The sequence below is a fragment of the Paroedura picta genome, chromosome 10 (assembly GCF_049243985.1).
Source record: "Paroedura picta isolate Pp20150507F chromosome 10, Ppicta_v3.0, whole genome shotgun sequence".
NCBI classification, from domain to species: Eukaryota; Metazoa; Chordata; class Lepidosauria; order Squamata; family Gekkonidae; genus Paroedura; species Paroedura picta.
In genome coordinates this window covers 88,132,951-88,158,715 of record NC_135378.1, presented here as the reverse complement: position 1 = coordinate 88,158,715, position 25,765 = coordinate 88,132,951, and the positions used below count along the sequence as shown (strand labels likewise).

The window sequence follows — 25,765 nt, the reverse complement described above, 5'->3', positions numbered from 1 at the left end:
CGCAACACAGTCTGATATCTGAAGAAGGACAGAGCACATTTATAGAAAAAATATCCCCAAAGCATTTCCAGCAGTGGCTGCAGATGTTAAAGTCCCTGGGTGGCCAGTTCTGGGCTGGGGAATTCCGGAAGATTGAGAGCGGACACCTGGGCTGCTCAGGAAGGCTGTGCTGGCAGTCTTGCCTGAGGGACTGCCCTGGCATCTGGGGAGGCGGGGCCAGTCCTGGAGGACTCCAGTCCCCACCTACGGGCTGGCCAATCTTGCTCTCAAGGGCCAAGCGAGGCTGCCCCCCCCCCCGCCCCCGGAGCATTCTTCTCCGCTGAGCAGGGACTTGCAAGAGGACGCTTACAGCTGGGGAACCCCCTGCAGTGGGGCTCCCTGTTCAGATGGGCGGCCGCCAGAGTCTCTGGCTGGAACTCAGATCTCCCCCAGGTCTTCATACACTGAGGCTGGTCGACTCTCATCCACTGACTGCTCTCGCCCGCCAGGGCCAGGACTGGCACCGGGAGGCTTCAGTCCCCAGCTGTAGATCAGTTCCCCATCCACCTCCTTCTGCTGGTGGTTGTTGTTGTTGCTGCTGGGTCCATTTTTGTGCAAGGCGCGGTCAAGCCCTGGAGGGGGTTTCTTGTGTATCCGGGGGGGCTTGGGGGCTGGGGAAGGCTTGGGGAGCTTGAGCTCCTGATTCTGGGAGACGGCAGGCCCAGCATAGTCCGCGGCCCCCGGCCAGTACAGAGCTTTGTAGTCCGCTTGGTGCTCCAGGCCCTGAGTCCGCCAGGCCTCACGAGGGATGTGGGCCTCATCATAGATGGGAGCGGGAGTGGGGGCAGGTAGGGGGGCCCGCCCCTCTGGCTCATCGTAGATATGCCCCCTAGCTCCCTGGGCACTGCTGCTGGACACTGGTCTGATTTGCTCGTACAGCGCCCCGGTCTGTCCCAGCCCAGGCTCTTCCTGCTGTCTGCGCCTACTGTCAAGGGGGTCCGTGTACAGGGGGTCTGGCATGTATCGGGGGCCCTTCACGGCATCCAGGGGCTCCGAGTAGACACTGCCAGTGTCCTCCAAGGACACTGGGAGAACCACCAGCCCAGAGAGGGGGGACCTTGGTGGGGTTGTGGGCCACCGGGGAAGAGGGTCTTGTGGGCCCGGCCTCCTCAGAGGAGACGCAGCCCCTTCCTTCTCTTCCACGGCAGAGCTGAGTGTGGTGCCCAGGATGCTTCTAGGCTCCGGCCTTTCAGAAGGACCCTCACTTTCCAAGAGCAGCTTGTGGGCAATGGCACTCTGCACACGGGCCACGCCAGAGGTCTCTGTGTCCAGGAAGGTACCACTCTGCCGCTTCTCCTCCGCTTGGGCCTTCTGCTCCTGGATTGCTGCCTCCACCACGTGAAAGATCTCATTCCCTTGCTTGGTCTCAAAGGTGAAGTTGCCGGGGCCAGACTCGCAGCGGCGGCCAGCTTCAAAGGAGAACATCACCTGCAGAACAAAATTAGACCTGTCTGGAGACGGCACCCACCGGAGGCCCAGCAGGCATTTGTGTCAAGCTGCTCTCCTGGGTGGGACAGGGCCATCCTTCCTCTGTGTGTTGCCATATCAAGGAAGCAAGGGGGTGTACTGGTTAAGAGCGACGGGCTCTACTCTGGCAAGCGGGGCTTGATTCTGTGAAGGTTCAAGGGGGTGGCGGGTTACAGTGGATGAGCGAGAGGGCTGTGAGTGTCCTGCAATATTGCAAGGGGTTGGACTAGAGACCCAGTCTGGTGTAGTGGTTAGGAGTGTGGACTTCTAATCTGGCGAGCCGGGTTTGAATCTGTGCTCTCCCACATGCAACCAGCTGGGTAACCTTGGGCTCACCACAGCACTGAGAAAACTGCTCTAACAGAGCAGGAATATCAGGCCTCTTTCAGCCTCACCTACCCCACAGGGTGTCTGTTTTGGGAGGAAAGGGAAGGTGACTGTAAGCCGCTTTGAGCCTCCTTCGGGTAGAGAAAAGCGGCATATAAGAACCAACTCTTCTTTTTCTTGAAGTGCGCACCAGATCTTCCCTTTCCCCCTCCTGGTGTCCTGGCCTCAAATCAGTTTGCCGCAGGAAACAAGGGTGGTAGGCGCCTCTCTGCCTGTCTCCTGCACAGCTCAACCCACTCCTCGCTGCTCCGTCACCCTTCTAAGGATGGCCCCCACGGGAGGCGATGACGCTGCTCTGGGGGGCAGGAAGCGGCTCCACCCCCTCCCTGGCCACATGCCACCTACCTTGTCCCGGCCATATCTGCGGAGGAGCCGGTAGGGCCAAGTGTAGAGAGGCTGGTGCGAGTGCGGGTCTTGGAGGACAAGGCCGGCATCCCGGGAAGCCTTCAGCAGGTATGCCCCGTGCAGCTGGCAGCGCTCTGCCGCCTCTGTCTTCTGTACCGTCACCCAGAACTCCCGGGCTGTGGCGAGGGGGAAGAGAGGCAGGAAAGGCCACCTGGGGCTCTTGTGGGTGTCTCTTGTGGAGGCCACCAGGCAGACATCGCCCTGCCATGGTGGACCCCCTGTGCCTCACTCACACCTTCCTGCCCCAACCCACCCCGCCCCTGGTAGCCACTGCCAGAGCGCACGCATGCACAGACACCCCAGGCCTCCTCCTCTTAGGCCATGCTGGGACATTGCTGCGGGGAGGGGGGGGTAGGCTCCCACTAACTCCTACCTTCCTCTTGGGAGCAGTACAGGGAATTGGCAGCCATTCCCAAGGAGTGCTGGCTGCCAGGCTCCGTTGCAAGTGGCGCCCCTTGGCCAGGGTTTCCCTGTCAGGAGAGGAAAGAGGCAGCACTTGAGCCTGCACACCTCTCTCTCCCAACACTCTGGTGAGCAGAGGGAGCCAGGAGAGAAAAGGGGGCAGACTCCCCCACCCCAAAAAATATCTTCCTCCGTACCCATTGCCCACCCTCCACAAAGACCGAGAGGTCCCAGGCACACGTGTCACGCATGAGCAAATCAGGCCTCCTGGCAAGGAGAGATGTGGGCCAGCCCCAGAGAGTGTCATCTTGGCCCTCCCTCCCCCACTGGCCCCTTGCTTACCAGGAAAGCTGCTTCACAGAGCTTGGCCATCCACTCAGCTGTCTCCTGCGGCGTGGCAGCAAAGAGGTAGGTTCGCTCACTAGTCTCCAGGCGGAAGGCCACCAGACCCTCCTTGGGGGCACAGTCCAAGGCAGGGGCCACGCTGACACAGTCCGCCAGCCGCACAATCTTCTTATCCAAGCGCTTGGTGCCAACTCTGTCGGCTGCAACCACCCCTTCCTTGCCCTCAAAGAACTCCAAGCGAGCCACGCCACGAGGGCTGGCTGGATACAGTACAAACCAGCCTTTCTTCCACCGCTGCAAAGACATCATGAGAGCACAGAGGGAATGCACCCCCCCAAAGGAAATCCTCACAGTCCTGTCTGTAAGCAGGGGGAGGGCTGCAGTTGAGAAGAGAGGCCCTGGGCAGCTGAAGAACACTTCTCTTCTCCACAGGAATCACAGTGGCAAGACAGGGACCTCCTGGCACGGAAGTCTGAACAGGAGGAGGAGGAGGAGAAGGACCCTTCTGCCTTTGCCAGGGCACTCTCCTCCTATCACAAGCCCTCAGGGATCTGGCTGACCTTTCTCAGTGGAGAAATGCACAATGTCCCAGGGCCACCTATTGGATATCCCAGAAGGCCATGGCTGCCCTACAACAGAGGGTGCCTCTAACTTCCCAAAAGCTTCACCCCAGGGAGCCAGCAGGAGACAAAGCCTCCTGCAGCACTTCTTACACAGTCCTTGCGAGGGAGGCTACTAGACTCTGCTCCGGGCAAGGCCAGACAGAAATGCCAGACATCTATGGACCTTTGCAGCCCCATCATATGCCTTACTGACTCTGCTCCCATGCCCATCCCCACATGGGTATGCCTACATGCCCCCCTCCAGAACCACCACCCAACAACTGACGGAGGCATGCCTTCCTCCTCCAGACTGTGGGCAATGCCACTTAGATGGGAGTGTGTGGACAGTGTGTGGGCAGCATCTGCCTAGAGGCAAGGACCAAACGGATGCTGGGAGGAGGCCACAGACAAAGGAAAGAATGAAGCAAGCCAGCCAGCCAGCCACTGGCTGCCCCCCCCCCAATAGTATTCAGGGATCCAGTGCTTCTGAACCTCCATTGGTGAAGGGTCATCCATTGACATATCCTCAATGAATCTGTCCTTTTTGAAGCCAGCCAAGAGCACAATCTTCCACTCTGTCCTCTGGCAGTGAATTCCAGCAGTGCTTCCTGGATCTCTGTCTGTACATTCTAGTACAATGAGAGACCAAGAAATCCTTTTTGGTCCCATCTGTTGGTCCCACCTGATGTACCATTCTGCGCTACCTCCCTTATTTTTTTTCTGCTCTGGAAAGAAGAGCTGGTTTTTATACCCTGCTCTTCAGTACCTGAAGAAGTCCCAAATTGGCTTGCAAACACTTTTCCCTTCCTCTCCCCACAACAGACACCCTGTGAAGTAGATGGGGCTGAGAGAGCTCTGAGAGAACTGCTCCAGTTGAAGGTCACCCAGCTGGCTGCATGTGGAGAAATGGGGAAGTCTTAACCACCGCATCACGCTGGCTCTTGGTCGCCGGTGCCTCAGTCTTTCCTCACTACCTCCTTCCTCCGGCCTCCTCAAGCTCTTGGTTGCCCCTCCCCCCGTACTTTCTCCAGCTCTGCCAGATCCTTTTTGAATTATGGGGACCAGAACTGTACACAGGAATCCAAATGAGGCTGCTGAACCGTGGATTCATACAAGGACGTTAAAAGACCAGCAGTTTAATTTCTCAGTTCATTTTCTAATCATCCCCTGTTCCCCTTTCCCACTCCTGCAGCACCCTCTGACGCTTTCCCCGTGCCCCCTTCCACATTGGTTTCCTTCTGCATCCTGGTCTGGTGACAAGGCACGCACAGGCCTTCTGTCTTCCCTTTCGGTGGGCATCGCTGGTGCTGAACGGCATTGGAGGTCTGCAGGCCAACACTGAGAAAGCCTCCTTCAGAGGCATCTGCTTGGGCTTCACCCTCCAGAATAACTAGGGATTGTCCAAGACTTGGACAGGGCCTTGCTTCCACTCCAGGCCACAGACGGACAAATGAAATAGCACCAGAGCCAATTCTAAACCTAGGAGCCCCCCCCCCCAAAACTGCCCACTTATCCCCCATTGCTTCCTCCTAATTTTTAACTCATGAAGAGGACCTGGCCTCTTAGCCCCTGACAGTTAATCTTGGGCAGGAATGCCTGGCGAGGGCTGCAGTCCAGTGCAGTTTGTGACTCTTCTTATAGCATGGCCACCGGATAACAAGACGTCCTGCAAAGCAGAGGAGATGGGCATCCAGCCGAAGATGGGCCCGGCCCTCCACAGGACATTAAGTGCTCTGCTTAGATCCAATACCAATAAGCTAGGCGAGACAGCCGCCTTTGTCTGTATTTTGCAATAAAGATCCAAAGCAGCAGAGCTTAAAGCTCTCTTACTCACCTTCCAAGGCAGGAGCCTACACACTGTCCCAGCTGTCCAGTGAAGTCCAGGAGGTGAGGACAACAGAGGAGCAGCCGCCGCCGTTGCCTCCCCAGGGGACTCGCCCTCCTCCTCCGCAGACTCCCGGCAGCGCTGTAGGCCTTTGGCAGGCCATCCCGCATCCCCCTCCCCGGCCTCTGGCTGACCTTCCCGCCGCCTGGGCAACTTCCCTCCCTCGCCATCGGAACTGCCCCGCCGAAGGTTTGGCCAAGAGGCAAAAGAGGAGCCAGGGTGAGGGCCTGGGGCCAGGCAGGGGCCCTGGGACTCGCTTGGTACCCTCCCTAGGATGCCTCTAAATACGCCGTCAGCCGGCGGGCAAGCACCAAACTCCGCAGCCAGCCCTCCGGGGAGAGCCCGAAGGGAACCCTTATGCCCGGCCGCCGGGGGCCGAAAAGGCCGGCCAGTCTGCCTCTGTCGCGTACTCTCCGGGACGCCTACGCCACGAGGGCCGCGCCGTCCGGCCGGCTAGACGATCGCGGCCAGGCCTTCCGGGCCAGGGCGCCCAGGCGCCGAGCTGGACGGTGCCGAGGGTGCGAGGGCAGCCCGCCGGGCTCAGGACCCCTACCTCGCCCACAGCCCACCGCCTGGCTGGCCCCCGGGCGGAAGCGGCGCAAGGGCCCAGAAACCAGGAAGGGCGCGGCCCGCTCTCTTCTCTCTCTCCCTGCGTGGTCCGGCGCGCCCCAAGGCGTGGTCCTACCTTGGCCCCAAGGCGCAGCCCCGACGGCTGCTGGAGCAGGAGCGGCCCCGCCTTAGCCGGAGGGTCCATGACCGGGCGGGCGGCGGGGAACGGAACGGCGCAGAGTCCAGAGCGGCCCCACGGCCGCCCTTCGGAAGACGGCGAGGCCAGGCCTCCATGGGGGCGGCCCCGCGAGAGGAAGCTGCGCGTCAGGGAACGGGCGGGCGGAGGGGGAGTGGCTCCGCCCGGCTGCCCCGTGGGGTGTCCTCCGCAAATGGCCGTCCGCGGGCGGGAGGTTCTGGCCCCGGCTCGGGCCCGCGGGGTCTCCCTCCAGGCAGGCCCCCTTTGGCTCTGCAGGCGGCGAGAGGCGACTTCTTCCGGCAACGGAGCAGGGAGATTTCCCTCGGGGATGCTAAGGGAGTCATCACATGGACGCGGCTTACGGACCGCATGAACGGGAAAAAGAAACCGCCAGTTGCTTCCCGAGGCCCAGCTGCCCCCGGTAGGGGTCCCGCCGCTTCACCCCCTCCCACAACCCAAGGTATCAGCTCGGCCAAGTCCCTGCGAATCTTCCCCCAGCCTCTAGGGGCTACGGCCCACCAATCCTTACACCGTGGCTGCCTGCCCGACCAGGCTAGGCGGAGACCGACGCGCCCCGTCCAAAGCGGAAGCGGAACGGAGCCCTCTTCCACTCCTGGCACGAAGCCAGTGCAAGCATACACACACATACACACACACACAAACCGGGGAGGGATCAGGGAATGACACAGCCATACAAATATATGCATCCCCACTAAAGGGAAAAGCCACCGTCCAGGAGCACCTTCAGGACTAACAAACTTTAGGGCAGGGGAGGAGCTCTTGGGAGTCTCTGCTCACTTCTTCAGAGAGAAAAGAGCCAGAGTCCAGGAGCACCTTCAGGACTAACAGACCTTGGGGCAGGGGAAAAGCTCTTGGGAGTCTCTGCTCACTTCTTCAGAGAGAATAGAGCCAGCGTCCAGGAGCACCCTCAGGACTAACAGACCTTGGGGCAGGGGAGGAGCTCTTGGGAGTCTCTGCTCACTTCTTCAGAGAGAAAAGAGCCAGAGTCCAGGAGCACCTTCAGGACTAACAGACCTTGGGGCAGGGGAAAAGCTCTTGGGAGTCTCTGCTCACTTCTTCAGAGAGAAAAGAGCCAGCATCCAGGAGCACCCTCAGGACTAACAGACCTTGGGGCAGGGGAGGAGCTCTTGGAAGTCTCTGCTCACTTCTTCAGAGAGAAAAGAGCCAGCGTCCAGGAGCACCTTCAGGACTAACAGACTTTGGGGCAGGGGAGGAGCTCTTGGAAGTCTCTGCTCACTTCTTCAGAGAGAAAAGAGCCAGAGTCCAGGAGCACCTTCAGGACTAACATTGACTTTGGAGCAGGGGAGGAGCTCTTGGGAGTCTCTGCTCACTTCTTCAGAGAGAAAAGAGCCAGAGTCCAGGAGCACCTTCAGGACTAACATTGACTTTGGAGCAGGGGAGGAGCTCTTAGGAGTCTCTGCTCACTTTTTCAGAGAGAAAAGAGCCAGAGTCCAGGAGCACCTTCAGGACTAACAGACCTTGGGGCAAGGCAGGAGCTCTCGGGAGTCTCTGCTCACTTCTTCAGAGAGAAAAGAGCCAGCGTCCAGGAGCACCTTCAGGACTAACATTGACTTTGGGGCAGGGGAGGAGCTCTTGGGAGTCTCTGCTCACTTCTTCAGAGAGAAAAGAGCCAGTGTCCAGGAGCACCTTCAGGACTAACAGACCTTGGGGCAGGGGAGGAGCTCTCGGGAGTCTCTGCTCACTTCTTCAGAGAGAAAAGAGCCAGTGTCCAGAAGCAGCTTCAAGATGCAGGGGATGAACTCTCGGGAGCCTCTGCTCACTTCTTAGATACGTAAGTCCTTGGTGTAGGACAGCCAGAGAGGCGGCTCTCAGCTCAGAGACATTGGGCCAGTGTACGATGTAGCTTTCAGGAATCGACCGGCTGGCCAGTGCTTGCTGGGGTTAGGAGAGGAGTGCCTGCCCCCCTGGCCACTCTGTGGGTTGTGTCTGGGTGGACCAAGGGACAGGATTCTCTGGCTCCCATCAGTTTCTGCGGCTGGCTGGGCCTCCTTCCCCAGGAGGAGAGCAGGAGATGAGGTTCAGGGCCGACTCCCCAGTGGGACGCCTGGCGGCCTCGGGTGTAGGGGAAGACGGTGTCGCACCTTCGTGCTTCAGTCAGCTGGCCCGGCTATAGGATCCCACTGCGCGGTCGTCCCCGCCCCCGCCGCCAGCGTGCCCGAGTGGCACGGACCAGATCCCGGAGCTTGTGTACAGCGATGCCTCTCGACGGGCGGCCCCGGACAGGTCGGGCTTCCAGCTCTGCCTGACTGCTCCGAGTACTCTGCTGCGCGGCTCCTGCCTGGGGTGGAAGCAAGAGAGCGAGCCCCTACGCCGCCCAGGGGCGCCCGGGCGACGTGAGCGGCGTCGTCGAAGGAGAGGCGCGGGGGCCGAGGCGCCACTGGGGCGGGCCTGAGGTGGGACGCCCCCTTAGGGCAGCCCCGCCGAGCTGGAGGCGGGGTGAGGCGGGGGCTGGCCCGCTCGTCGGCGCAGACGGTGCGAGGGAGTGCCGGAGAGGTCAGTGGTCCAGCCGGGGCGCGAGGGGGGGGCGGGCAGGAGGCCCGCGAGGCTGCGCTCGACGGCGGCGAGGCGTTGAGCCGGCCGCCTACGATCCCGGTGCAGTAGGGCAGAGGAGGGCCGGAGGCTGCTGCAGCTCGGAGGGGCGCCGCTGGACGCCGGCCCGGCCCTGCCCGCCTTCCACGTCCCCAGCGCGCCGGGCTTTGCGCCACGGCGCTACGACTGAGTCTGGGCTGCTCGCCGACCGCCAGCCCGGAGCGCAAGCGGGACGAGGGGGCGCACCCGCCCCCTCGCAGCCCCGAAGAGGAGGCTGTGGGCGCTCCTGCCCTCCCCCCCGCCGCCCTCTCCCCTCTTCCCAGCCTGCGGATGCGCCCCAAAAGTCCCGCGGTGACAGCGGCCGGCGGGCCGGGCCTGGAAGAAACGACCAGAGTCCCTCTCGAGTTCAGAGCCGCCGGCCGCCCAGCCTGAGGGCCTCCTACCCCCGAGCACGACTCTGACCACAGGAACCCCAGTGCGAAGCCCGGCAGTGTCCATGCCCCTCTCGGGGCCGGAGCTCAGAGCTCCAGGACCAGACCCCTCTTTCTCCGCCTGGCCTGCCTCGCAGGGACCTTGTGAGGAGAGGAAAGGAGGGGCCCCGTAAGTCGCAGGGGCAGTCCACCCCACCTGATGACCACCCTGGGTCAGCACTCTGAGGTTCTGGTTGCCTGGCTAGTCCAGCAGATCTCCAGTGGGAGCCAGTTCCCCTGGAGAAAAGAGCCACTTTGGGAGATGGGGGTCTGTGCAAAGCTCACCCACCTCAGAATCACCCCGTATTTCCCCACCTGGTTCTGGGGGAGGCCGGCTGGGCAGGGCAGAGGGACCACTCAGCCAGTGCTTGGGAAGCTCATGGGTCAGCTGGCCCAGGGCTGAGTTGGGGGGGGATGCGCTGGAGGAACCCCATAGCCGAATGGGAGGGAGCTCTGAGTCCTTCTCAAGGTTTAGGGGGGCTGTAGAGCTTGACCAGCCCCCGCTGGCCCTCTGGGTCAGCCCCAAACTCATTCATAGTGGTCAGAAGCCACACAGGGAGGGGTGGGAGGTCTTTGACTTCCTGGGTGACCAGGAGCAGTAGTCCTTTGAAGGGAGGGGATCAGGATCCGAGCCATCCTCTCTGGGCAGAGCTGCAAAATCCAGCTGCTCTCTCCCATAGCCTCTCAAAAAGTCTCTTTGTCCCGCTTTTCTGTCCCAAACAATAGGGCAGCCCCTCCAGTGCCTGAAGTAGTGATCGTAGCAGCCAAGGAAGGTCAAAACTGCCCCTGCAAATGCAGGCCTGAAAATGGCAAGGTTTGGCCAAAATGGCCAAGGACAGCCGGTCCAACGGGAAGCTGTGGAGCTTGAGTGAATTGGGCTGTCCTGTCCATTCGCTTGAGAAGTGCTTCTTCAGCCCCAGGGAATTTCAGCTGAGCCCTGGCCCCAGGCTGTTGTGTTCCCCAGGCAATCCCCTGGCCTCAGCTGGGACCTCCAGCAGTCATTTGAAGGTAATAGGCCAGGGTCAGGTAATGAGTGGGCCAGGGGAGCTCCCACTGGCTCCTGCCTCCTCACAGACATCTGTAGGGGGTTTCCCAGCCAGGTGGCTGAACTCTCCTTAACTCCTCTACTCACGAGGAGTGGTGGGGCTCAGATCCCACAAGGATTCCTTGTCTCTCCCCAGCAGAGGGGAGGCCTGGTTCTGCCAAGTGGGCATTCCTCCGCCTGGCCCAGGCCAGTTCCATGGCTGGCCACTTCCCCTGCCCTGCCGGGCAAGTGGATACATCTGGCCTTCTGAATCAACAGTACTGCCAGCATGGGTGTGGTGCCAGTGTGGCCTCAGGGCCCAATTATGGAGGGTCCCACCTCCCAAGGAGGGCCTGCTAAGGTGGGTCTGGAGGCAGGTGGGCCTCTCCTCTGGATTTGTCTTCTCATGCAGAAGCAGGGGAGCCCTGGCCAAAGCAGCCAGGCGGACTTGCAACAGAGTCGCATAGGAAGGACAAAAAAGGAGCTTGCTAAAACCTTGCTCAGCCACCCTGGAGAAAGCCATCCCCTTTATTCTAAACAAGTGTACCTTGGGAAGGCCATGACCATAACACACCTTGATTTCAACCAGGTGTCTGACCTACGAGGCTTTGGTGAGCAGCAGAAAGGAGACCCCTATGGAGTCCCAGCTGGCTGCAGGGTGGATCGCAGAGAGAACAGTGCTCCAGGGCCCTGCCGTCTTCAGCCTCTGTCCTGGGCCCCTCAGCATGCCTCTCAAAGACCTGGATATGGGGAGGGGAAATCCTTCAGAAGTCTTCAGCTGCCACAGTTGGGAGCGGGGTTGGTTAGCCAGCACCTTAGCAAGGAGAAAGGAAGTTCAGAATGGCCCTGCCAAGCTGGAACCAACAAAATGAAAAATCAACAGAGAGAGAAAGAGAGGGGCAGAGGGCCGGCCTGCTGTTATTCACCCTATTAATGGAAAGAACCTGGCAGAGCTTCCTGTGGCCATGCAGAGAGCAAAAACACTGCAGGGGATTGGAGTCCCTTTGGGCCTCCTACCTTGGGGGTGGGAGTTGAGGAGGGAGCTGGAAGGAGGGCCTGAGAACCATGCTGTCTCCTGACTCTCCTCTTCCTCCTCCTCCTCCTCCTCCTCCTCCTCCTCCTCCTCCTCCACCCAGGGCCAGGCCATGGAGGCAAGGGGCATTACCAGGGGGCGGCACCAGCTGCTCAGCCTCTTGTGTAGCATCTGGCTGTGGGTGAGCACTGCTGAGCTGAGCCCCCCGACCCCCACGGAGCAGAGCCGGGAGGGGCCCCCGCTGCAGTTCCGGCTGGCAGGCTACCCCCGCAAGCACAACGAGGGACGCATCGAGGTCTTCTACAACCAAGAGTGGGGCACCATTTGCGATGACGACTTCACACTGGCCAATGCCCACGTCTTCTGCCGCCACCTGGGCTTTGTGGCTGCCACCGGCTGGACCCACAGTGCGAAATATGGCAAAGGCACCGGTAAGTTGCTGCTGGGGAGGCCTGGAGAGGGTCCGGGACAGGGAGGGTCCCAGGGCGGAGGCAGCCGTGCACAGAGGAAACCGTCCATTCCCTTCCATGGCTCAGCCTCAGGGCTGGCAGGCAAGGAACAACCCCCTTCAGGAGTGCGAAGAAGAGTGCCTTTCCTTTGCCCCCTGCCCCCGCATAGCCCAGCCCCCCTGGCAGGGTTAGGCCCCCAACCCCCCCAGACTGAAGCGACCCCCAGGACTCGCTTGCCCACCCCACCCTCATTTCTCTGTCCTGGTTGGGGCCCCGCAGGACGTATCTGGCTGGACAACCTGAGCTGTGGCGGGAATGAGAAGAGCGTGGTAGATTGCCGCTCGCGGGGCTGGGGGAACAGCGACTGCTCCCACGAGGAAGATGCCGGCGTCATCTGCAAGGATGAGCGCATTGCTGGCTTTGTCAGCTCCAACGTGATTGAGGTGGGTCTCCTCAGGGGAGCCAGAAGGGCCGGTGGGGGAGAGGCAGCGGCAGCGGCCATGACAGGTTCTGGGTGGTGGCCACCTCCTGCAGGGGTTCTTCTCCAGGCGGGATTTGAGGGGTTACCTCAAGGGGTCTCAGAGGAAAGTTGAATGGGGCGGAGTCCAGGCTTGGCATGGATGATGCCACTTCAAGGGGGGAAGGGAAAGCCTTGAAAGTCAATACGAAGACCTTGAACCAGATCCAGAAGTCAATTGGCAACCAATGCAGCCGCCATAGCTCTGGCTTTATGTGAGCTATCCAAGGTGTGGGTATGAGAACTCGGGCGGCTGCATTTTGGACCAGCTGCAATTTCCGGATCAGGAACAAGGGAAGGCCAGCGTAGAGCCAGCATAGAACAAGTTGCATTAGTAATTAAACATTAAGCATGGGATATAAAACAGTATGCAAATTTACATGAATTATTTTTAAATACCTTTTTAAAGCCTTACTGAGGATGGTTAAATTATGTTGGTTGGTGGGGCTTCTTCAGCAGAGAGGTGACCATGTCTTTGATGTTAAATTCCTGGCCTCAGTCATAGGCCTGGTGGAGTAGCTGGGGCTTAGCTGTGATTCTGGGCCTGTTGAAGATCCAGGATGGCCCTGATCTCCCCACGGAGAGTGTTCTACGAGGCTGGGGCTGAAAAGGCCCTTGCCCTGGTCAGGGACCCTGAGCAAGTGATCTTAATGCAAAAGAGGCGGACCCATAGATACAGGGGCCGCAGAGCATTTAGATCTTTCAGTGGTAGGGTCAAAACCTTGAACTTGATGCTCTCTCCCATCTGGAACCTGTGCGGCTGGGAGAGCACTGGTTTGATATGGGCTCTCCACTGAGGCCCCATGAGGACTTGGGCATTCTGGACCAGATGGAGGTTCTGGATCAGCCCCAAGGGCAGTCCTGGGTAGAGCGAGTTACAGAAGTCTAATCTGGAGGTGATGGTTGTAGGGATCCCGGTGGCTAGCTGAGGCATTGAGAAAGATTACGCAAGCTGCTGTACCTGGCAAAGGTGGGAAACACTTAGAATCAGAGAATCAGAGAATAATAGCATTGGAAGGTACCTCATGGGTCATCTAATCCAACCCCCTGCACTATGCAGGACGCTCACATCCCATAGAAACATAGAATAATAGACCAGGGCCTCCATAGACAGGGAAGGCCTTCAGGATTGTACCCAAGCTCTTGATGGTGGCTGCAGGGGTCAGGCAGACCCCATCAAGGGTCAGTAGTTGCACTGCATGTCTTTTGGCATATTGGCCCAACCAAAGGACCTCCATCTTTGCTGGATTGAGTTTCAAGCTGACTCCTCTTGAGCCAACCCACCTCAGCATCCAAGCACGTGGCCCAGGACTGGTCACCCATCAGCAGAAAGAACTGAGTGTCATCAGCACAATGGAGGCAACCCAGGCAGAAATCACAGACCAGTTGGGCAAGTGGAAGCATGTAGACATTAAACCGCATCCCTGCAGGACTCCACACCTGAGGGCTTGCTTCTGGGATACTCTCTCCCCCCCCTCAGGCCTCCCTTTGCCCCCGACCTTGGAGGAATGGCTGTAGCCATTTTAAGGCCAAGTGCCTTGAATCCCCACGTCAATACCTGCACATCCCAGCCTGGAAAGGTGGCCTAGAAGGAGGTTAGGACGGAAGGGTGGATGGCACTAAACGTGCCGGGGGAAACGGCCGAGCCACACTCCCCTCTGCCCCTCTCCCACCAGGGGGACCAAGTCACTTTCCGTCCCACATCCCTGCCCCGGACTGCCTATTGGCCTCACCCAGGAGAGCTTGAAAAGGACGGCCACCTCCAGCTACCCGGCTACCCAGCTCAAGGGCAGGGCTTCCAAGATGGGGCGAGAGTTACTGAGAGCTCCTTGTACGGGCTCCAAGACTTCTGCCTGGTTTTGCCAGGCAGGCCAACAGGGCAAGGTCCCTTCTGCAAGGAGGAACGGGAAGAGTTCCAGCCCCAACTGAGATGCCTCCCTCCTTGCAGATCCCGGCCAACAGCTGAGGGCTGTGGGGAAGGCAGAGCACAATCCCGACCAGCATCTGTGCTGCTTGAACTCTGGTGCTGAGGAGATGCCGGAAGAAAGATTGTTTCCGCATTGAGTCTTGCATAACAACCCCCAGAGCAGTCCAGCCAGCTGCCCAGACAGACCCTCCCCCACATCCCCTCCAGACGGGGAAATATGCTTCTCTCGATTCTTTTCGGCTTCCACCCTGACCCCCACCCTGGACAATCCTTGATCTTCTCTCACAAAGGGAAAAGGCTCCTGGTAGTTTTGCTTCCCAGCAAACATGTGAAGCATGCATTCCAAGCCTCCCATGACCCAGCATTTGGGCCCGAGGGAGGCAGGACAGAATGTCCACACACCCCTCTCCCTCTGCCGGTAGCTTCAAAAGAGCTTGGCCAGTCTGCCAGCCTGCGAGGCCACCGGGGCTCCAGTGAAGGCTGAGAATTCCCTCCCTGCCAGAAGTGAGTCACAAGCTTGACGGACGCCCAGTTATTTCACACCCACAGCATTCCTTTGGTCAGTTCCTCCTGCTAGGGGCAGACAGCTGGTGTGTGTGTGTGTGGAGCATTTAGCCAAAGCTGGCTCCCTGCTGCTTTCTAGCACGCAGACCAGAGTCTCTCCTTCCCCTGCTCCTCAGGGGCTTCCCCATGTGCTTTCTATTGCTGCTGCCATAACTCACTGCCATTTTGGACAGAGAGCCGATGTCTGGGCTTTGGGCCTGCCCTGCCGCCCCCTTTTTTCCATGACGGATTTTGTTTTGCACTCTGCTCCCAGTCTGGTGGGCACAGTGTGCAGAGCTGTTCTGTTACAGGAGGGCTCCACAGCCTGTGCAAAACACTCTCCTGAAGACTGTGGCATTGCCCAAATCTCACACAAATGACACTCTTCCCTCTTGGAAGGGTCAATGCCACTGACTGGTTTTTGCTCCCTGTCCAAAGCAGGGCCTCCCGCCAGCCGCCTGTGGACTTCTGGCACACGCCCTTTCCCATCAGCCACACAGAGCCGAAGGAACATAGCACAGGCAGGCAAGGGCCCCATCTCACCGCAGGCCAGGAGGTCAGCCTGGCCTCGCTTCCTGGCAGGGGAGTGTTCCTTCCAGCCTCGGGTCCTGAAGGCGCATGGCAGGAGAAGGCCTGTGCAGTGAAAGCCAAGGCTGCTGGGGGCTGATGTGTGACCCCCTCCTCAGACAGAGCAGAACCAGGTGGAAGAGCTCCGCTTGCGCCCAGTCGTGTCCCATGCCAAGCGGCCACTGCCAATAACGGAGGGCATTGTGGAAGTGCGCTACAAGAACAGATGGGCCCAGGTTTGCAACGAGAACTGGAGCAGCCGAAATAGCCGTGTGGTCTGCGGCATGCTAGGCTTCCCTGCTGAGAAGAAAGTCAACCAGAACTTCTACAGGTGAGTCCAGCTCTGGTGGAAGACGGTGGATCAGCGGCAGCCTGCGGGACAGATTTGGCCAACAGGGTCACACCTTGCCCCCAATCAGCTCCAGCAGTGCGGGTGGCCTTCCCGCCCGCCCCCATCTCCTCAGAACAACTCCCATGGGAGGCCAGGCACAAATGGGGAGGGCACACCACCAAACAGGAGGCACCTCCTGGGCTCCATCAGCAGCAGGCGATGTGGGGAAGTAAAGGCAGAGGGCAAGGTGGCAGTACTCCTCCTTGAACTGCAGTCCCAGGTTGGATTGGGGCCACAGGGCCAGGAGTCTGTGGCTGGAGGGGGGTGGGGGAGGGGAGAACTGTGCAGCAGGTTCGGCAGCAGGGCAAAGAGTAGCTGCCCAGGGACGGCCCTGGCAGGGAGGGCTCACACAGCCGGTCCCAATCTGAGGCAGCCCCTCTCCCTGTGCTGAGAACTAATGCCAGAACATGCTGCTCCCTGGGCGCATCTGGTCCACAGAAGTGTGGGGGGTGGGGAAGGGTGCCTGCTCCGTGTTGCATGGAGTCCTGCCCACTTTGAAAGGCCCTAGCTCTTGTGGCAGGCTGAGAGCATCCTGAGATCACGTTCCCATGGGATAGGGGCAGATGGAGCTCCACCAGTCTGCGCTCTCCGGCGTGGGTCAGCTGGGGCCTGGGGGGGGGGGGGTGTGCTGCCAGTGAGCCTCTCCCTCCCTGCTAAGAGACTGCTGCTGCTGCTGCTGCCTTTGACTCCCCAGACGGTTCAAGCGAGCAGCCAAGGCATCCAGGGGCCAGAGGAAGGCGAGACGTGGCAGGAGGTAACAGGCCCAGGCGGGCCACACCCGAGCCCTGAGGCTTCCGTGGGGGATGGGCAGAGCCATCCCGGCTGGATTGCAGGGCTCAGAATCCAGCCATGAGATGGGGATGAACCGCTCCCCTCAAGCTGCCTGCCCCACCTGCACTGCTTCCTTCTTGTGGGGCAGACTGGCTGGCTGGCTGACTTCTTTTGGGCTTGGAGGGCACAAGGTTCATCCAGGAAGTCTGGGGCCCCACTGACCTACTTCCCTCTCTGTCCCTTGGCTTCCCTCCAGCACTGTGCCCTCTGGCCTGGAGCTGAGCTCTTTCTGTGAGGGGGGGGGGGAAAGGTCTGCTTCCCAGGGCTCTTTTGCTTCCCCACCCGTGGCCTTGCTGAGGTGACTGCTGTGCAAAGGGATTGTTCGTCTTAGTCTAGCACTGGGCAGGACGGATCCCATGTTTCTCCTCTCAGCCTGGCTTCCCTGTAAGCATGAGTGATAGGGGCAGGCTGGGGCTCCCCGGTCAGCCAGCACTGAGGAGGAGTGGGGGTCAGGACAGGACAGGATGCAGAGCAAGTGGGCAGAGCAGGGCCCTGCCTCAGACAGTATCTACAGCTGGCAGGCCTGGCTCTTTCACCTCATTTGTCAAGGGCTGTCTGGTGGTGGGCGCGGGGATCTGGACAGGGGCTGCGAAAGACATAGAGCAAGCATTCCCAGCCCAAACCAGCCAGGAATGGAGGGGGCAGGGCCTCCCCCCCCCCGCCACAGAGTTCCAGGGCTGGCACTGAGGAACAGGAAAGGGTCAGAGAATGAGAACCTGACAGACATGAATGGGAGTCTGACAGCAGCCCCCAGACAAAGCCCCCACTGTCTGTCTGGCCCACAGGGATGACTCACGCCCAGGCACCTTGCAGGCCAGTTGGCTGGCTGGCTGGCTGGCAGAGACAGGCGTGCGGGGAACCGTGTGCCAATGGGCACCTAGGCAATATCCCTCAGACTGTGGCTGGTGAGGGCAGCTGTCAGGGTCAGGCTGCTGGACGTCAGTGGCTCAGCCCCCTTCTCTTTTCTGTTGCACATCTCAGGCATGACAGGTCCCTAAAATCTGGAATGGACAGTGGGATTGCCCAGCTGTGGTGAAATCTTAAATCAGGCAGGCAAGAGGATGTCCTCTGTGCACTTCCACGTGAACGGCCACTGGCCTCTATGAGAAGTGGTGGTGGGGAGCCCAGTTCACAGAGGAGGCTGCCCCCCCCCCCCATGCAGGACAGAGCCCCCTCCTTTGCACTCCATCGTAGCTCTCATCCAAGGCAACACACCACAGTTTACAAACTGAGTACAGATAGAATCAGCCCCTTTGCTTTGCAGCTGCCTGGACAAGGGCTGATGGCCCTCTGCTGATGCAACAGTGAGGCACGGGGGGGGGGGGGGGTCTGGCTCCAGGGACACTGAGCATTACCCTCACGCAGTGTGCCAGGAGCCCTCCAGCCAAGACCAGTTCCATGTGCTCTCCTTGAGCATGAAAGCCGGGCAGTCTGAGCACTGTAAGGACTGGCACCCATCAGACGGCCCAGGTGCATGAGACAAAGGCCGTGGATTCGGGGGGGGGGGGGGGCTCTTCAAAGAGCACATGTCATTCTGTCAAGTTGCCATGGCAGCCAGACCCGGTGCACAGTGCCTTTTCAGAGGCAGGAGGGGAATCTGCTTGCCCCGCCAGCCCTCCAGGGAACGCTTGGGATGGCCTCCTGCCCCAGGAGGTGTACTTAGAGAGATGAGGCATTCATTGAAACGCAAAATGTCTTTCAGTGACTAAGAGCCGAGAAACACACCCTGCAGGTCCAGAGCGGTTTGCCTGGTGAGGCGGGGGTGGGGTGGGGGACTCAGTGCTGGCTCTCAGCCTTCCTCAGAGGTGGGCTGGCCTGTGCTGGGAACTGCAGTCTGTGTGTGTGTGGGGGGGGGGGGCTCATCCCGCAGTGTTGCTTGGACAGTGTCGACAAAGCAAAGGTAGCAGGAATCCTGGGTGGGCATGACATGAGCTGCGGAGGAGGAGCTTCAGGAGGGGGGTGGGGGGCTTCAGAGGGTGGCCTCTGCTGGGGAAGAGGCATGGCCGGCCGAAGGGGCAGACCTGACCAGTGGGGGGCTACTTCACCCTTCTCTCCTGTCTTCCAGACCAGTTTCCCGGGCTTGGCCCAAGCATAAGCGCAGGGAGGACCTTAGGGGCACCAAGAGGTAACGTGGGCAGGAATGCTGCTGCTGCTGCTCCCCAGGAGGGGACCCAGAGGCCACATTGAGGCATCTGGGGGCTGTTAGGCACAGGAGGAGAGGCACATTGCCCCTTGTGGCCAAGTCAGGTGCTAGAGCCTTGGGCTACAACACAGAGGACGTCAGAGGTCTAGACATGGCCTGGCTCCGGAAGTCGGGGAAGGGAGGGGAGGGGAGGCCAAGGCTGGTGCTGAGCTCTCTGGCCCTTCTGCCAGACAAAGCAGTGTGGGCTAGTGAAAATGCTGCCCGCTCAGCCCAAAGAGCAGCAAGGAGGCTGTGCCCCCTTCACCTTACTGCAGGGCTGACCAGCGGCACTTCTTACAGGCTCTCCTCCCAGCGACAGGCACTCCACTTCCGGCTGCACTCAGTGTCCTGCCTGGGGGACGAGGTCCACCTCTCTCTCTGTGCCTTCGAGTTCTACCGTGGCAATGCCACCGGAGCCTGCCAAGGTGGGATGCCTGCAGTGGTGGGCTGTGTGCCCGGGCCCCTCTTTGCGACTGGGGATGCCCAGAAGAAGAAGCGCAGACGGCAGCAGAGGCCGCAGCAGGGACAGGTGAGCCCCTCAGAGCTGTGGGGGGTACCTGGAGCTCCTGTGGGGGCTGCAGCCTCCCTCCCCTTTTCCCTGAGACTCCCCCTGTTGTCCCCACAGACACGCATCCGGCTGAAGGGTGGGGCCAGGGCTGGCGAAGGGCGGGTGGAGGTCCTCCGGGGGAACGAGTGGGGCACCATCTGTGACGACCGCTGGAACCTGATGTCGGCCAGCGTTGTGTGCCGGGAGCTGGGCTTTGGCAGTGCCAAGGAGGCCCTGACAGGGGCGCGCATGGGGCAAGGTGAGTTTGGTTAGCACAGGCCACTCCGGGCCAAGGGGGGAGCTGGAACCCCCCCCCACACACACACACACACACTCCATTCTGTTGCCAGCCTCTGTTCCAAAGAGTCATCTGTGGCCAGGGCCACATCCCCATCAGGTCAGCTCCAAGTGCCGCCAACTATACAAGAGGGCAGCTGCTTTCCACTTCCTAAAAGGAGGAGGCCTGCTGGGCATGCAGAAAGTCCCCGGTTCAACCCTGGCCTTTCCAGTTCAACAGACCCAGCAGGAGGGATGGGAAAGGTGTTTCTCTGCCTAAGACCCTGGAGAGCTCCCGCCTTGAGGGACTGTCACAGTACAAAGCATCTCTGGCTGTTCATGTGAACTGCTGTTAGGACAGCAGAACAATCCCCGTGGCTCTGAGGCATGATGGAGTCAGAGGCTGTGGTTTCCTTGGGACACACCGTCCTTCTCCCCCTCTCTGTGGCAGGAATGGGTCCCATCCACATGAACGAGGTGCAGTGCACAGGCTCTGAGAAGTCCTTGTGGAGCTGCCCACACAAGAACATCACCGAGGAGGGCTGCAAACACTCGGAGGATGCTGGAGTCCGCTGCAACGTGCCCTACATGGCCTACGAGACCACGGTTAGCTGGGCTGTGCACAACTGCAGGCAGGAGCCCTTTCTCCTCCTGCTCCTGGCCACTCTCTCTGAGCCAGGGCATGTGCCCCCCCCCCCACCCGCCCGCCCGCCCTCAAAGTGAATCAGTTCTGCTCTTTTGCAGTGGGGGGAGCTTGACCACTAAGGGGGGAGGGCTGGGAGCTGCCCTTGGGCAGGAGAGCAGGCAAGAAGCCCCCCAGGGGTCCCATCTCCCCAAAGCGAAGTACTGATTCTCTGCTGCTGTTTTGGGGTCTTGGATGGAGCTCCCCCCTTCTGCTCACCCTCCCCCCTAGGATGAAAGCACCTGAGTTGGGAGAAGCCAAAGGGGGTTGGGCCCTTGCCGGGGCCAAATGTGCCTTTGCTTGTGGGAAAAGTTGGGTTTCAGGGGCCTTGACCCGGATCCATCCACTCACCCCACAGATTCGGTCCTCCGAAACACATGGCTTCCACACTGGCCCCCCCAAATCGAATTGGGAGGAGCTGGAGTTGGACCTGCTTGTGTTGTGTGGTCTTGCTGCCCCAGTCCAGATAAGTTAGGAACCCAAAGGTTGAGCTGCAAAAATAATGTTTTAAATTTTCAAATATTTATTTCATCAAGTGCACTAGTTTAACTTATTAAAAACATATCATAATTTTAAAACTGCATTTCTAACTGCACATGGAACAGACCAACACAGAATGGGCCAAACATTTCGACCCCGAGTGGCCTTCCTCGGTGGCCAAATTATTGGGAAGAATTCAGTCAGGTATAAAATCCAGGGGCTTGCTGAGTGGCAAAGGTGCTGCTCCAACTTGTCTTTCTGAGGCATGTCCTGGTGATGGAGAGCCGGGCAAAAGCAGAGAGTGGTGGGCCCTGGAGAGCCAGTTTGGTGTAGTGGTTAGGAGTGCGGACTTCTAATCTGGCGTGCCAGGTTCGATTCTGTGCTCCCCCACATGCAGCCAGCTGGGTGACCTTGGGCTCGCCACGGCACTGATAAAGCTGTTCTGACCGGGCAGTGGTATCAGCGCTCTCTCAGCCTCACCCACCCCACAGGGTGTCTGTTGTGGGGAGAGGAATGGGAAGGCGACTGTAAGCCGCTTTGAGCCTCCTCCGGGTAGGGAAAAGCGGCATATAAGTACTACTTCTTCTCTTCTACATATTTTAGAGGGTGGGCTCCGAATCAGATACCTTTACATCCAGTTTCTCAACGAGATCCCTCCCCTGGCTATTCACAAGAATCAGACAATCAATCCCCCCCCCCCTTAGCTATGAACTTGCCAGTGATATCGCAAATCTTTTTTGAAGAGGTCGCTTGTTTTTTCTTTCTTGTTAAGTTCTTCCACTTGTGACATTCTATGTTCCTTTTCCTTCCCAGCTTGTCGCTGAAATTCTGAGATCATCCATCTTGTCTCTTGTTTATGGCGTAGAGATTTCATATTCCTTTCTGTACCAATCCTCGTGGTTCCTCTGAAAGCCACTAGGATATTTCCTTCTTAACAACTCTAGGGGCTTAGGGGAGGCTTCGTTTTTTTACTGTCCCCCCTATGCCAACCCACAACGTAACAACCGCTGGGCCTGTTCGGAGCAAGGAGCTTACAATAGTGGTACAAGAGCTGCATCCAGGGAGGGGGGGAGGGGCTTAAGAAGCAGAGTTGGTTCTTAGATGCCGCTTTTCTCTCCCCGAAGGAGTCTCCAAGGGGCTTCCAGTCGCCTTCCCTTTCCTCTCCCCACAACAGACACCTGTGGGAGAGGGGAGGCTGAGAGAGCCCTGAGATTCCTGCTCGGTCAGAACAGCTTTATCAGTGCTGTGGTGAGCCCAAATTCACCCAGCTGGCTGCATGTGGGGGAGCGGGGAATCAAACCCGGTTTGCCAGATTAGAAGTCTGCGCTCCTAACCACTGCACCATGCTGGGGTGGGAGGAAGGATGCTGGGAGGGAGGCACAGCCACTGACCATCAGAAGAAGGGGGGAGAATTCAAGGGTGGTGGCTCCCTGTTCCTCTAGAGCTTCTGATCTCTCCCCCTTTCTCCACAGATCCGCCTGAGCGGCGGCCGCAGTCAGTTTGAGGGGCGGGTCGAGGTGGCCCTGGGGGCGGGGAGCAACAGCACCCCAGGGTGGGGCTTGGTTTGTGGTGAGAGCTGGGGGAACCTGGAGGCCACGGTGGTGTGCCGCCAGCTGGGCCTGGGTTTCGCCAGCCAAGGTTTGCAAGTAGGTACTGGGGCTGGCCTGCTTGCCTGGGTGGTTCTTGCTGCTGCTCCTGGCTGGACTGCTTGCGGGCCCCCACCCCACTGAGCTCAGCGCTTTCCCTGTTGCCTGAGGGACCCAAGCCAGAGGGGCATGTCTGGTCAGCTGTGAGGCACGGCACACTCACTCCCTGCAGGGCTTCTCCACAGATCCGGCTAGTTGGAGGCCGCACGGCATTTGAGGGGCGCGTGGAGGTGAAGCAGGCTGGTAGGTGGGGCACAGTTTGCAGCATGGGCTGGAGCACCACGGAAGCCATGGTGGCATGTCGCCAGCTCGGCCTGGGTTACGCCATGCATGCTGTGACGGTAGGTGGAAGATGGGGGGGAGGGAGTGGGGGGATTGGGGGCAGGGCGATTAGGCCATGCCGGCACCTGGCGGCAAGAAGTGCATGCTTAGCAGGGCCATGGGGCAGGGCCAGGAGAGGACTGGGTGAACAGCCTGCTCAAGCTGTCTGGTGTGTCTCCAAGGAAACCTGGTACTGGGATGCCAGCAACGTGACGGAGATGGTGCTGAGTGGGGTGAAGTGTGCGGGGCACGAGATGGCGCTGAGCCACTGCCAACATCACAACACTGTCACCTGCCAGAAAACCGGCACTCGCTTTGCTGCTGGGGTCATCTGTTCAGAAAGTGAGTTGTGGGGGAGGACTGGCTGAGGCCCTGTGTGTGTGTGTGTGGGGGGGGGGGGAGATAGGATGCACCCTGCAGGCTGCAGGTGTGCTCTCTCTTTGGGGCCAGAAGCAGGCTTTCCATTGCCGCTCTGCTTCAGGCTGGCCTCAGCCTGGCATGAAGCTCCTTTGCAGTACCCCTGGGGATCTCCTCTCCCGGAATCCCTCACAACCTCTGGCTCTTTTCCCTCTCTCCAGCTGCCTCAGACTTGCTGCTCCATGCCCCCTTGGTGCAAGAGACGGCATACATTGAGGACCGCCCTCTGCACATGCTCTACTGTGCTGCAGAAGAGAACTGCCTGTCCAGCAGTGCCCGTAATGCAAACTGGCCCTATGGGCACCGGCGCCTCCTGCGTTTCTCTTCTCAGATCCACAACAACGGCCGGGCAGACTTCCGCCCCAAAGCAGGGCGCCACTCTTGGGTGTGGCACGAATGCCATGGGTATGTGGCAACTCGGGCCAGGAATGGTCTCCTGTGGGCTCGGGGGAGGCTGAAGGTCCAGCAGGAGGGGTCCCCACAGGGAGGGCAGGCGGCAACCCCAACTTCCATGCCACCCCTGTCCCCCTTGCTGACGTTCTGTGTCTTTCCCCCCCCCCCCCCACACACACACACAGGCACTACCACAGCATGGATATTTTCACCCACTATGACCTCCTCACGCCCAATGGCACCAAGGTGGCTGAGGGGCACAAGGCCAGCTTCTGCCTGGAAGACACTGAGTGCCAGGAAGGTGAGTGAGTTTAGGGGGCCTTGCGGTCTCTCTTGGTGGGCCCTTTCAGACCAGGAGGGCAAGGAAGGGCAGGCACAACTCAGAGCGCTCCCTGCCACGACCATGAGGCCACGGTGCCATCTGGCTGTGCCCCGGTCTTCCTTCTGGGGCTCCACCCTCCTGGGCAAGCAGCCGGAGCCATTCCATCCTGCCTCCAATAGATGTGGGCAAGCGGTACGAGTGTGCCAACTTTGGGGAGCAGGGCATCACCGTGGGCTGCTGGGACCTCTATCGGCATGACATCGACTGCCAGTGGATCGACATCACAGATGTCCGGGCGGGAAACTACATCCTGCAGGTGAGCCTGCACCACACAGACTGGGCGCCTCCTGGAGGCAGGGGCACTCTCAGTGTTCACAGGGCCTACCCTGGCTCTGCTCATGGAAGGCACGTCCAGTGCCTTCCCTGGCCCGGGCCATAGCCAGGCAGCCCATTTCCCATGCTGCCCTAGGGACGCCCCTTCCTTGGACTGACCTGGGAGCCCAGGAAGGGGAGGGGGGCGGCTGCAGGGGCTTCTCGGCTTCACCCTCCCCATCGGAGCCCCCTCAGACCTGGCTGGGGCATGTTCCACCAGGGCCTGGCCTGCTCTGCAAGTGGGGCGGAGAGCTTCAAATCAAGTGGTCTGCAGGGCCTGTCTGGCGGCTGACTACTCGCCTGCCCCCCTCCCCCCAGGTGGTGATCAACCCTCGCCATGAGGTGGCCGAGAGCGACTTCACCAACAACGGCATGAAGTGCAACTGCAAATACGACGGGCACCGCATCTGGGTGCACAACTGCCACATAGGTGTGGATTGGCTGCCGCTGGGGGAGGGGAGGGGCGGGGGAGGAGCTGCTGGGGGCAGTGGGGGGAGAGAGGCTCAATGGGACTATCTGGGCCAGGATTGAAGAGGGATGGAGACAAACTGGAGCACATCCAGCGGAGAGCAGCAAAGATGGCGAGAGGTTTGGAGACCAACATGTATGAAGAAAGGTTGGGGGAGCTTGGTCTGTTTAGCCTGGAGAGGAGACGACTGAGAGGGGATCTGATAGCCATCTTCAAGTATTTAAAGGCTGCCATGTAGAGGATGGAGCAGAGTTGTTCTCTCTTGCCCCGGAGTGATGGACCAGAACCAATGGGATGAAATTAATGCCAAAGAAATTCCGTCTCAACATCAGGAAGAAGTTCCTGACAGTTGGAGCGGTTTCTCAGTGGAACAGGCTTCCTTGTGAGGAGGTGGGTTCTCCATCTTTGGAGATATTTTTAAGCAGAGGCTGGAGAGCCATCTGACGGAGAGGCTGATTCTGTGAAGGCTTAAGGGGGGGCAGGTGACAGTGGGTGAGTGATACGGTTGTGTGAGTGTCCTGCATAGTACAGGTCGTTGGACTACATGACCCAGGAAGCCCCTTCCAACTCTATGGTACCATTCCAGCCCGTCTCTCCTTGGTCCGCTGACAGGTGATGCGCTCAGTGAGGAGGCCAGCAGGCGCTTTGAACAGTATCCTGGCCAGCTGAACAACCAAGTCGTGTAGGCCAAACTGTCTGCTCGCTCCTGCACCAGCTGCATCAGGCAGGGCCAGGATGGCACGTTGGCACACCTCCCTGCCCTCTCCAGAACCCACCAGCCAGCAGCTGACCCAGCACCGCCTCCAGGGAACACGGGACCAAGCAGCCAGCAAGCCGGCTGTCACTAGACTGCAAGGAGACCCAGGTGCGGCCCCTGGACAGCCTCCTCTTGTTCTCCAGTGGGCAAGACTGAACCCTGGGGCTTGGTAGAGAAGGGAGGCCAGAATGGGCAGCACCCACATCCCGCCCACTGGGGTCTGTGCCCATAGGGCCTTCTTCGAGGGGCTTGTCAGCTTCCAGGGCTGGGCTGTGGTCTATATAAAGTTTTTTGCCCCCCA

General features: G+C 59.7%; 2 protein-coding genes across 8 annotated transcripts; one reads left to right on the top strand and one right to left on the bottom strand.

Moving 5' to 3' along the window:
* Window positions 1-19: 19 nt before the first annotated feature.
* On the bottom strand, window positions 20-6,860 carry DOK1 (docking protein 1). The gene is made up of 5 exons (XM_077301428.1): window positions 6,218-6,860; window positions 3,043-3,339; window positions 2,672-2,768; window positions 2,239-2,414; window positions 20-1,467 (listed from the first exon to the last, which is right to left on the bottom strand). The coding sequence occupies exons 1-5, from the start codon at window positions 6,284-6,286 to the stop codon at window positions 418-420; spliced, it is 1,689 nt and encodes a 562-aa protein (XP_077157543.1). The 5' UTR covers window positions 6,287-6,860; the 3' UTR covers window positions 20-417.
* LOXL3 (lysyl oxidase like 3) lies at window positions 6,717-25,765 on the top strand. Of its 7 annotated transcripts, none has more exons than XM_077301422.1 (15): window positions 6,717-6,737; window positions 11,479-11,806; window positions 12,104-12,267; window positions 15,498-15,709; window positions 16,464-16,523; window positions 19,083-19,311; window positions 19,408-19,588; window positions 20,057-20,211; window positions 22,240-22,413; window positions 22,917-23,076; window positions 23,313-23,556; window positions 23,730-23,845; window positions 24,046-24,182; window positions 24,557-24,668; window positions 25,320-25,765. In XM_077301422.1, the coding sequence occupies exons 2-15, from the start codon at window positions 11,488-11,490 to the stop codon at window positions 25,391-25,393; spliced, it is 2,337 nt and encodes a 778-aa protein (XP_077157537.1). In that variant the 5' UTR covers window positions 6,717-6,737; window positions 11,479-11,487; the 3' UTR covers window positions 25,394-25,765. The 7 variants fall into 7 exon arrangements, with proteins under 7 accessions (XP_077157537.1, XP_077157538.1, XP_077157536.1 ...); XM_077301423.1 differs by lacking the exon at window positions 6,717-6,737 and adding an exon at window positions 8,069-8,090; XM_077301421.1 differs by lacking the exon at window positions 6,717-6,737 and adding an exon at window positions 8,228-8,812.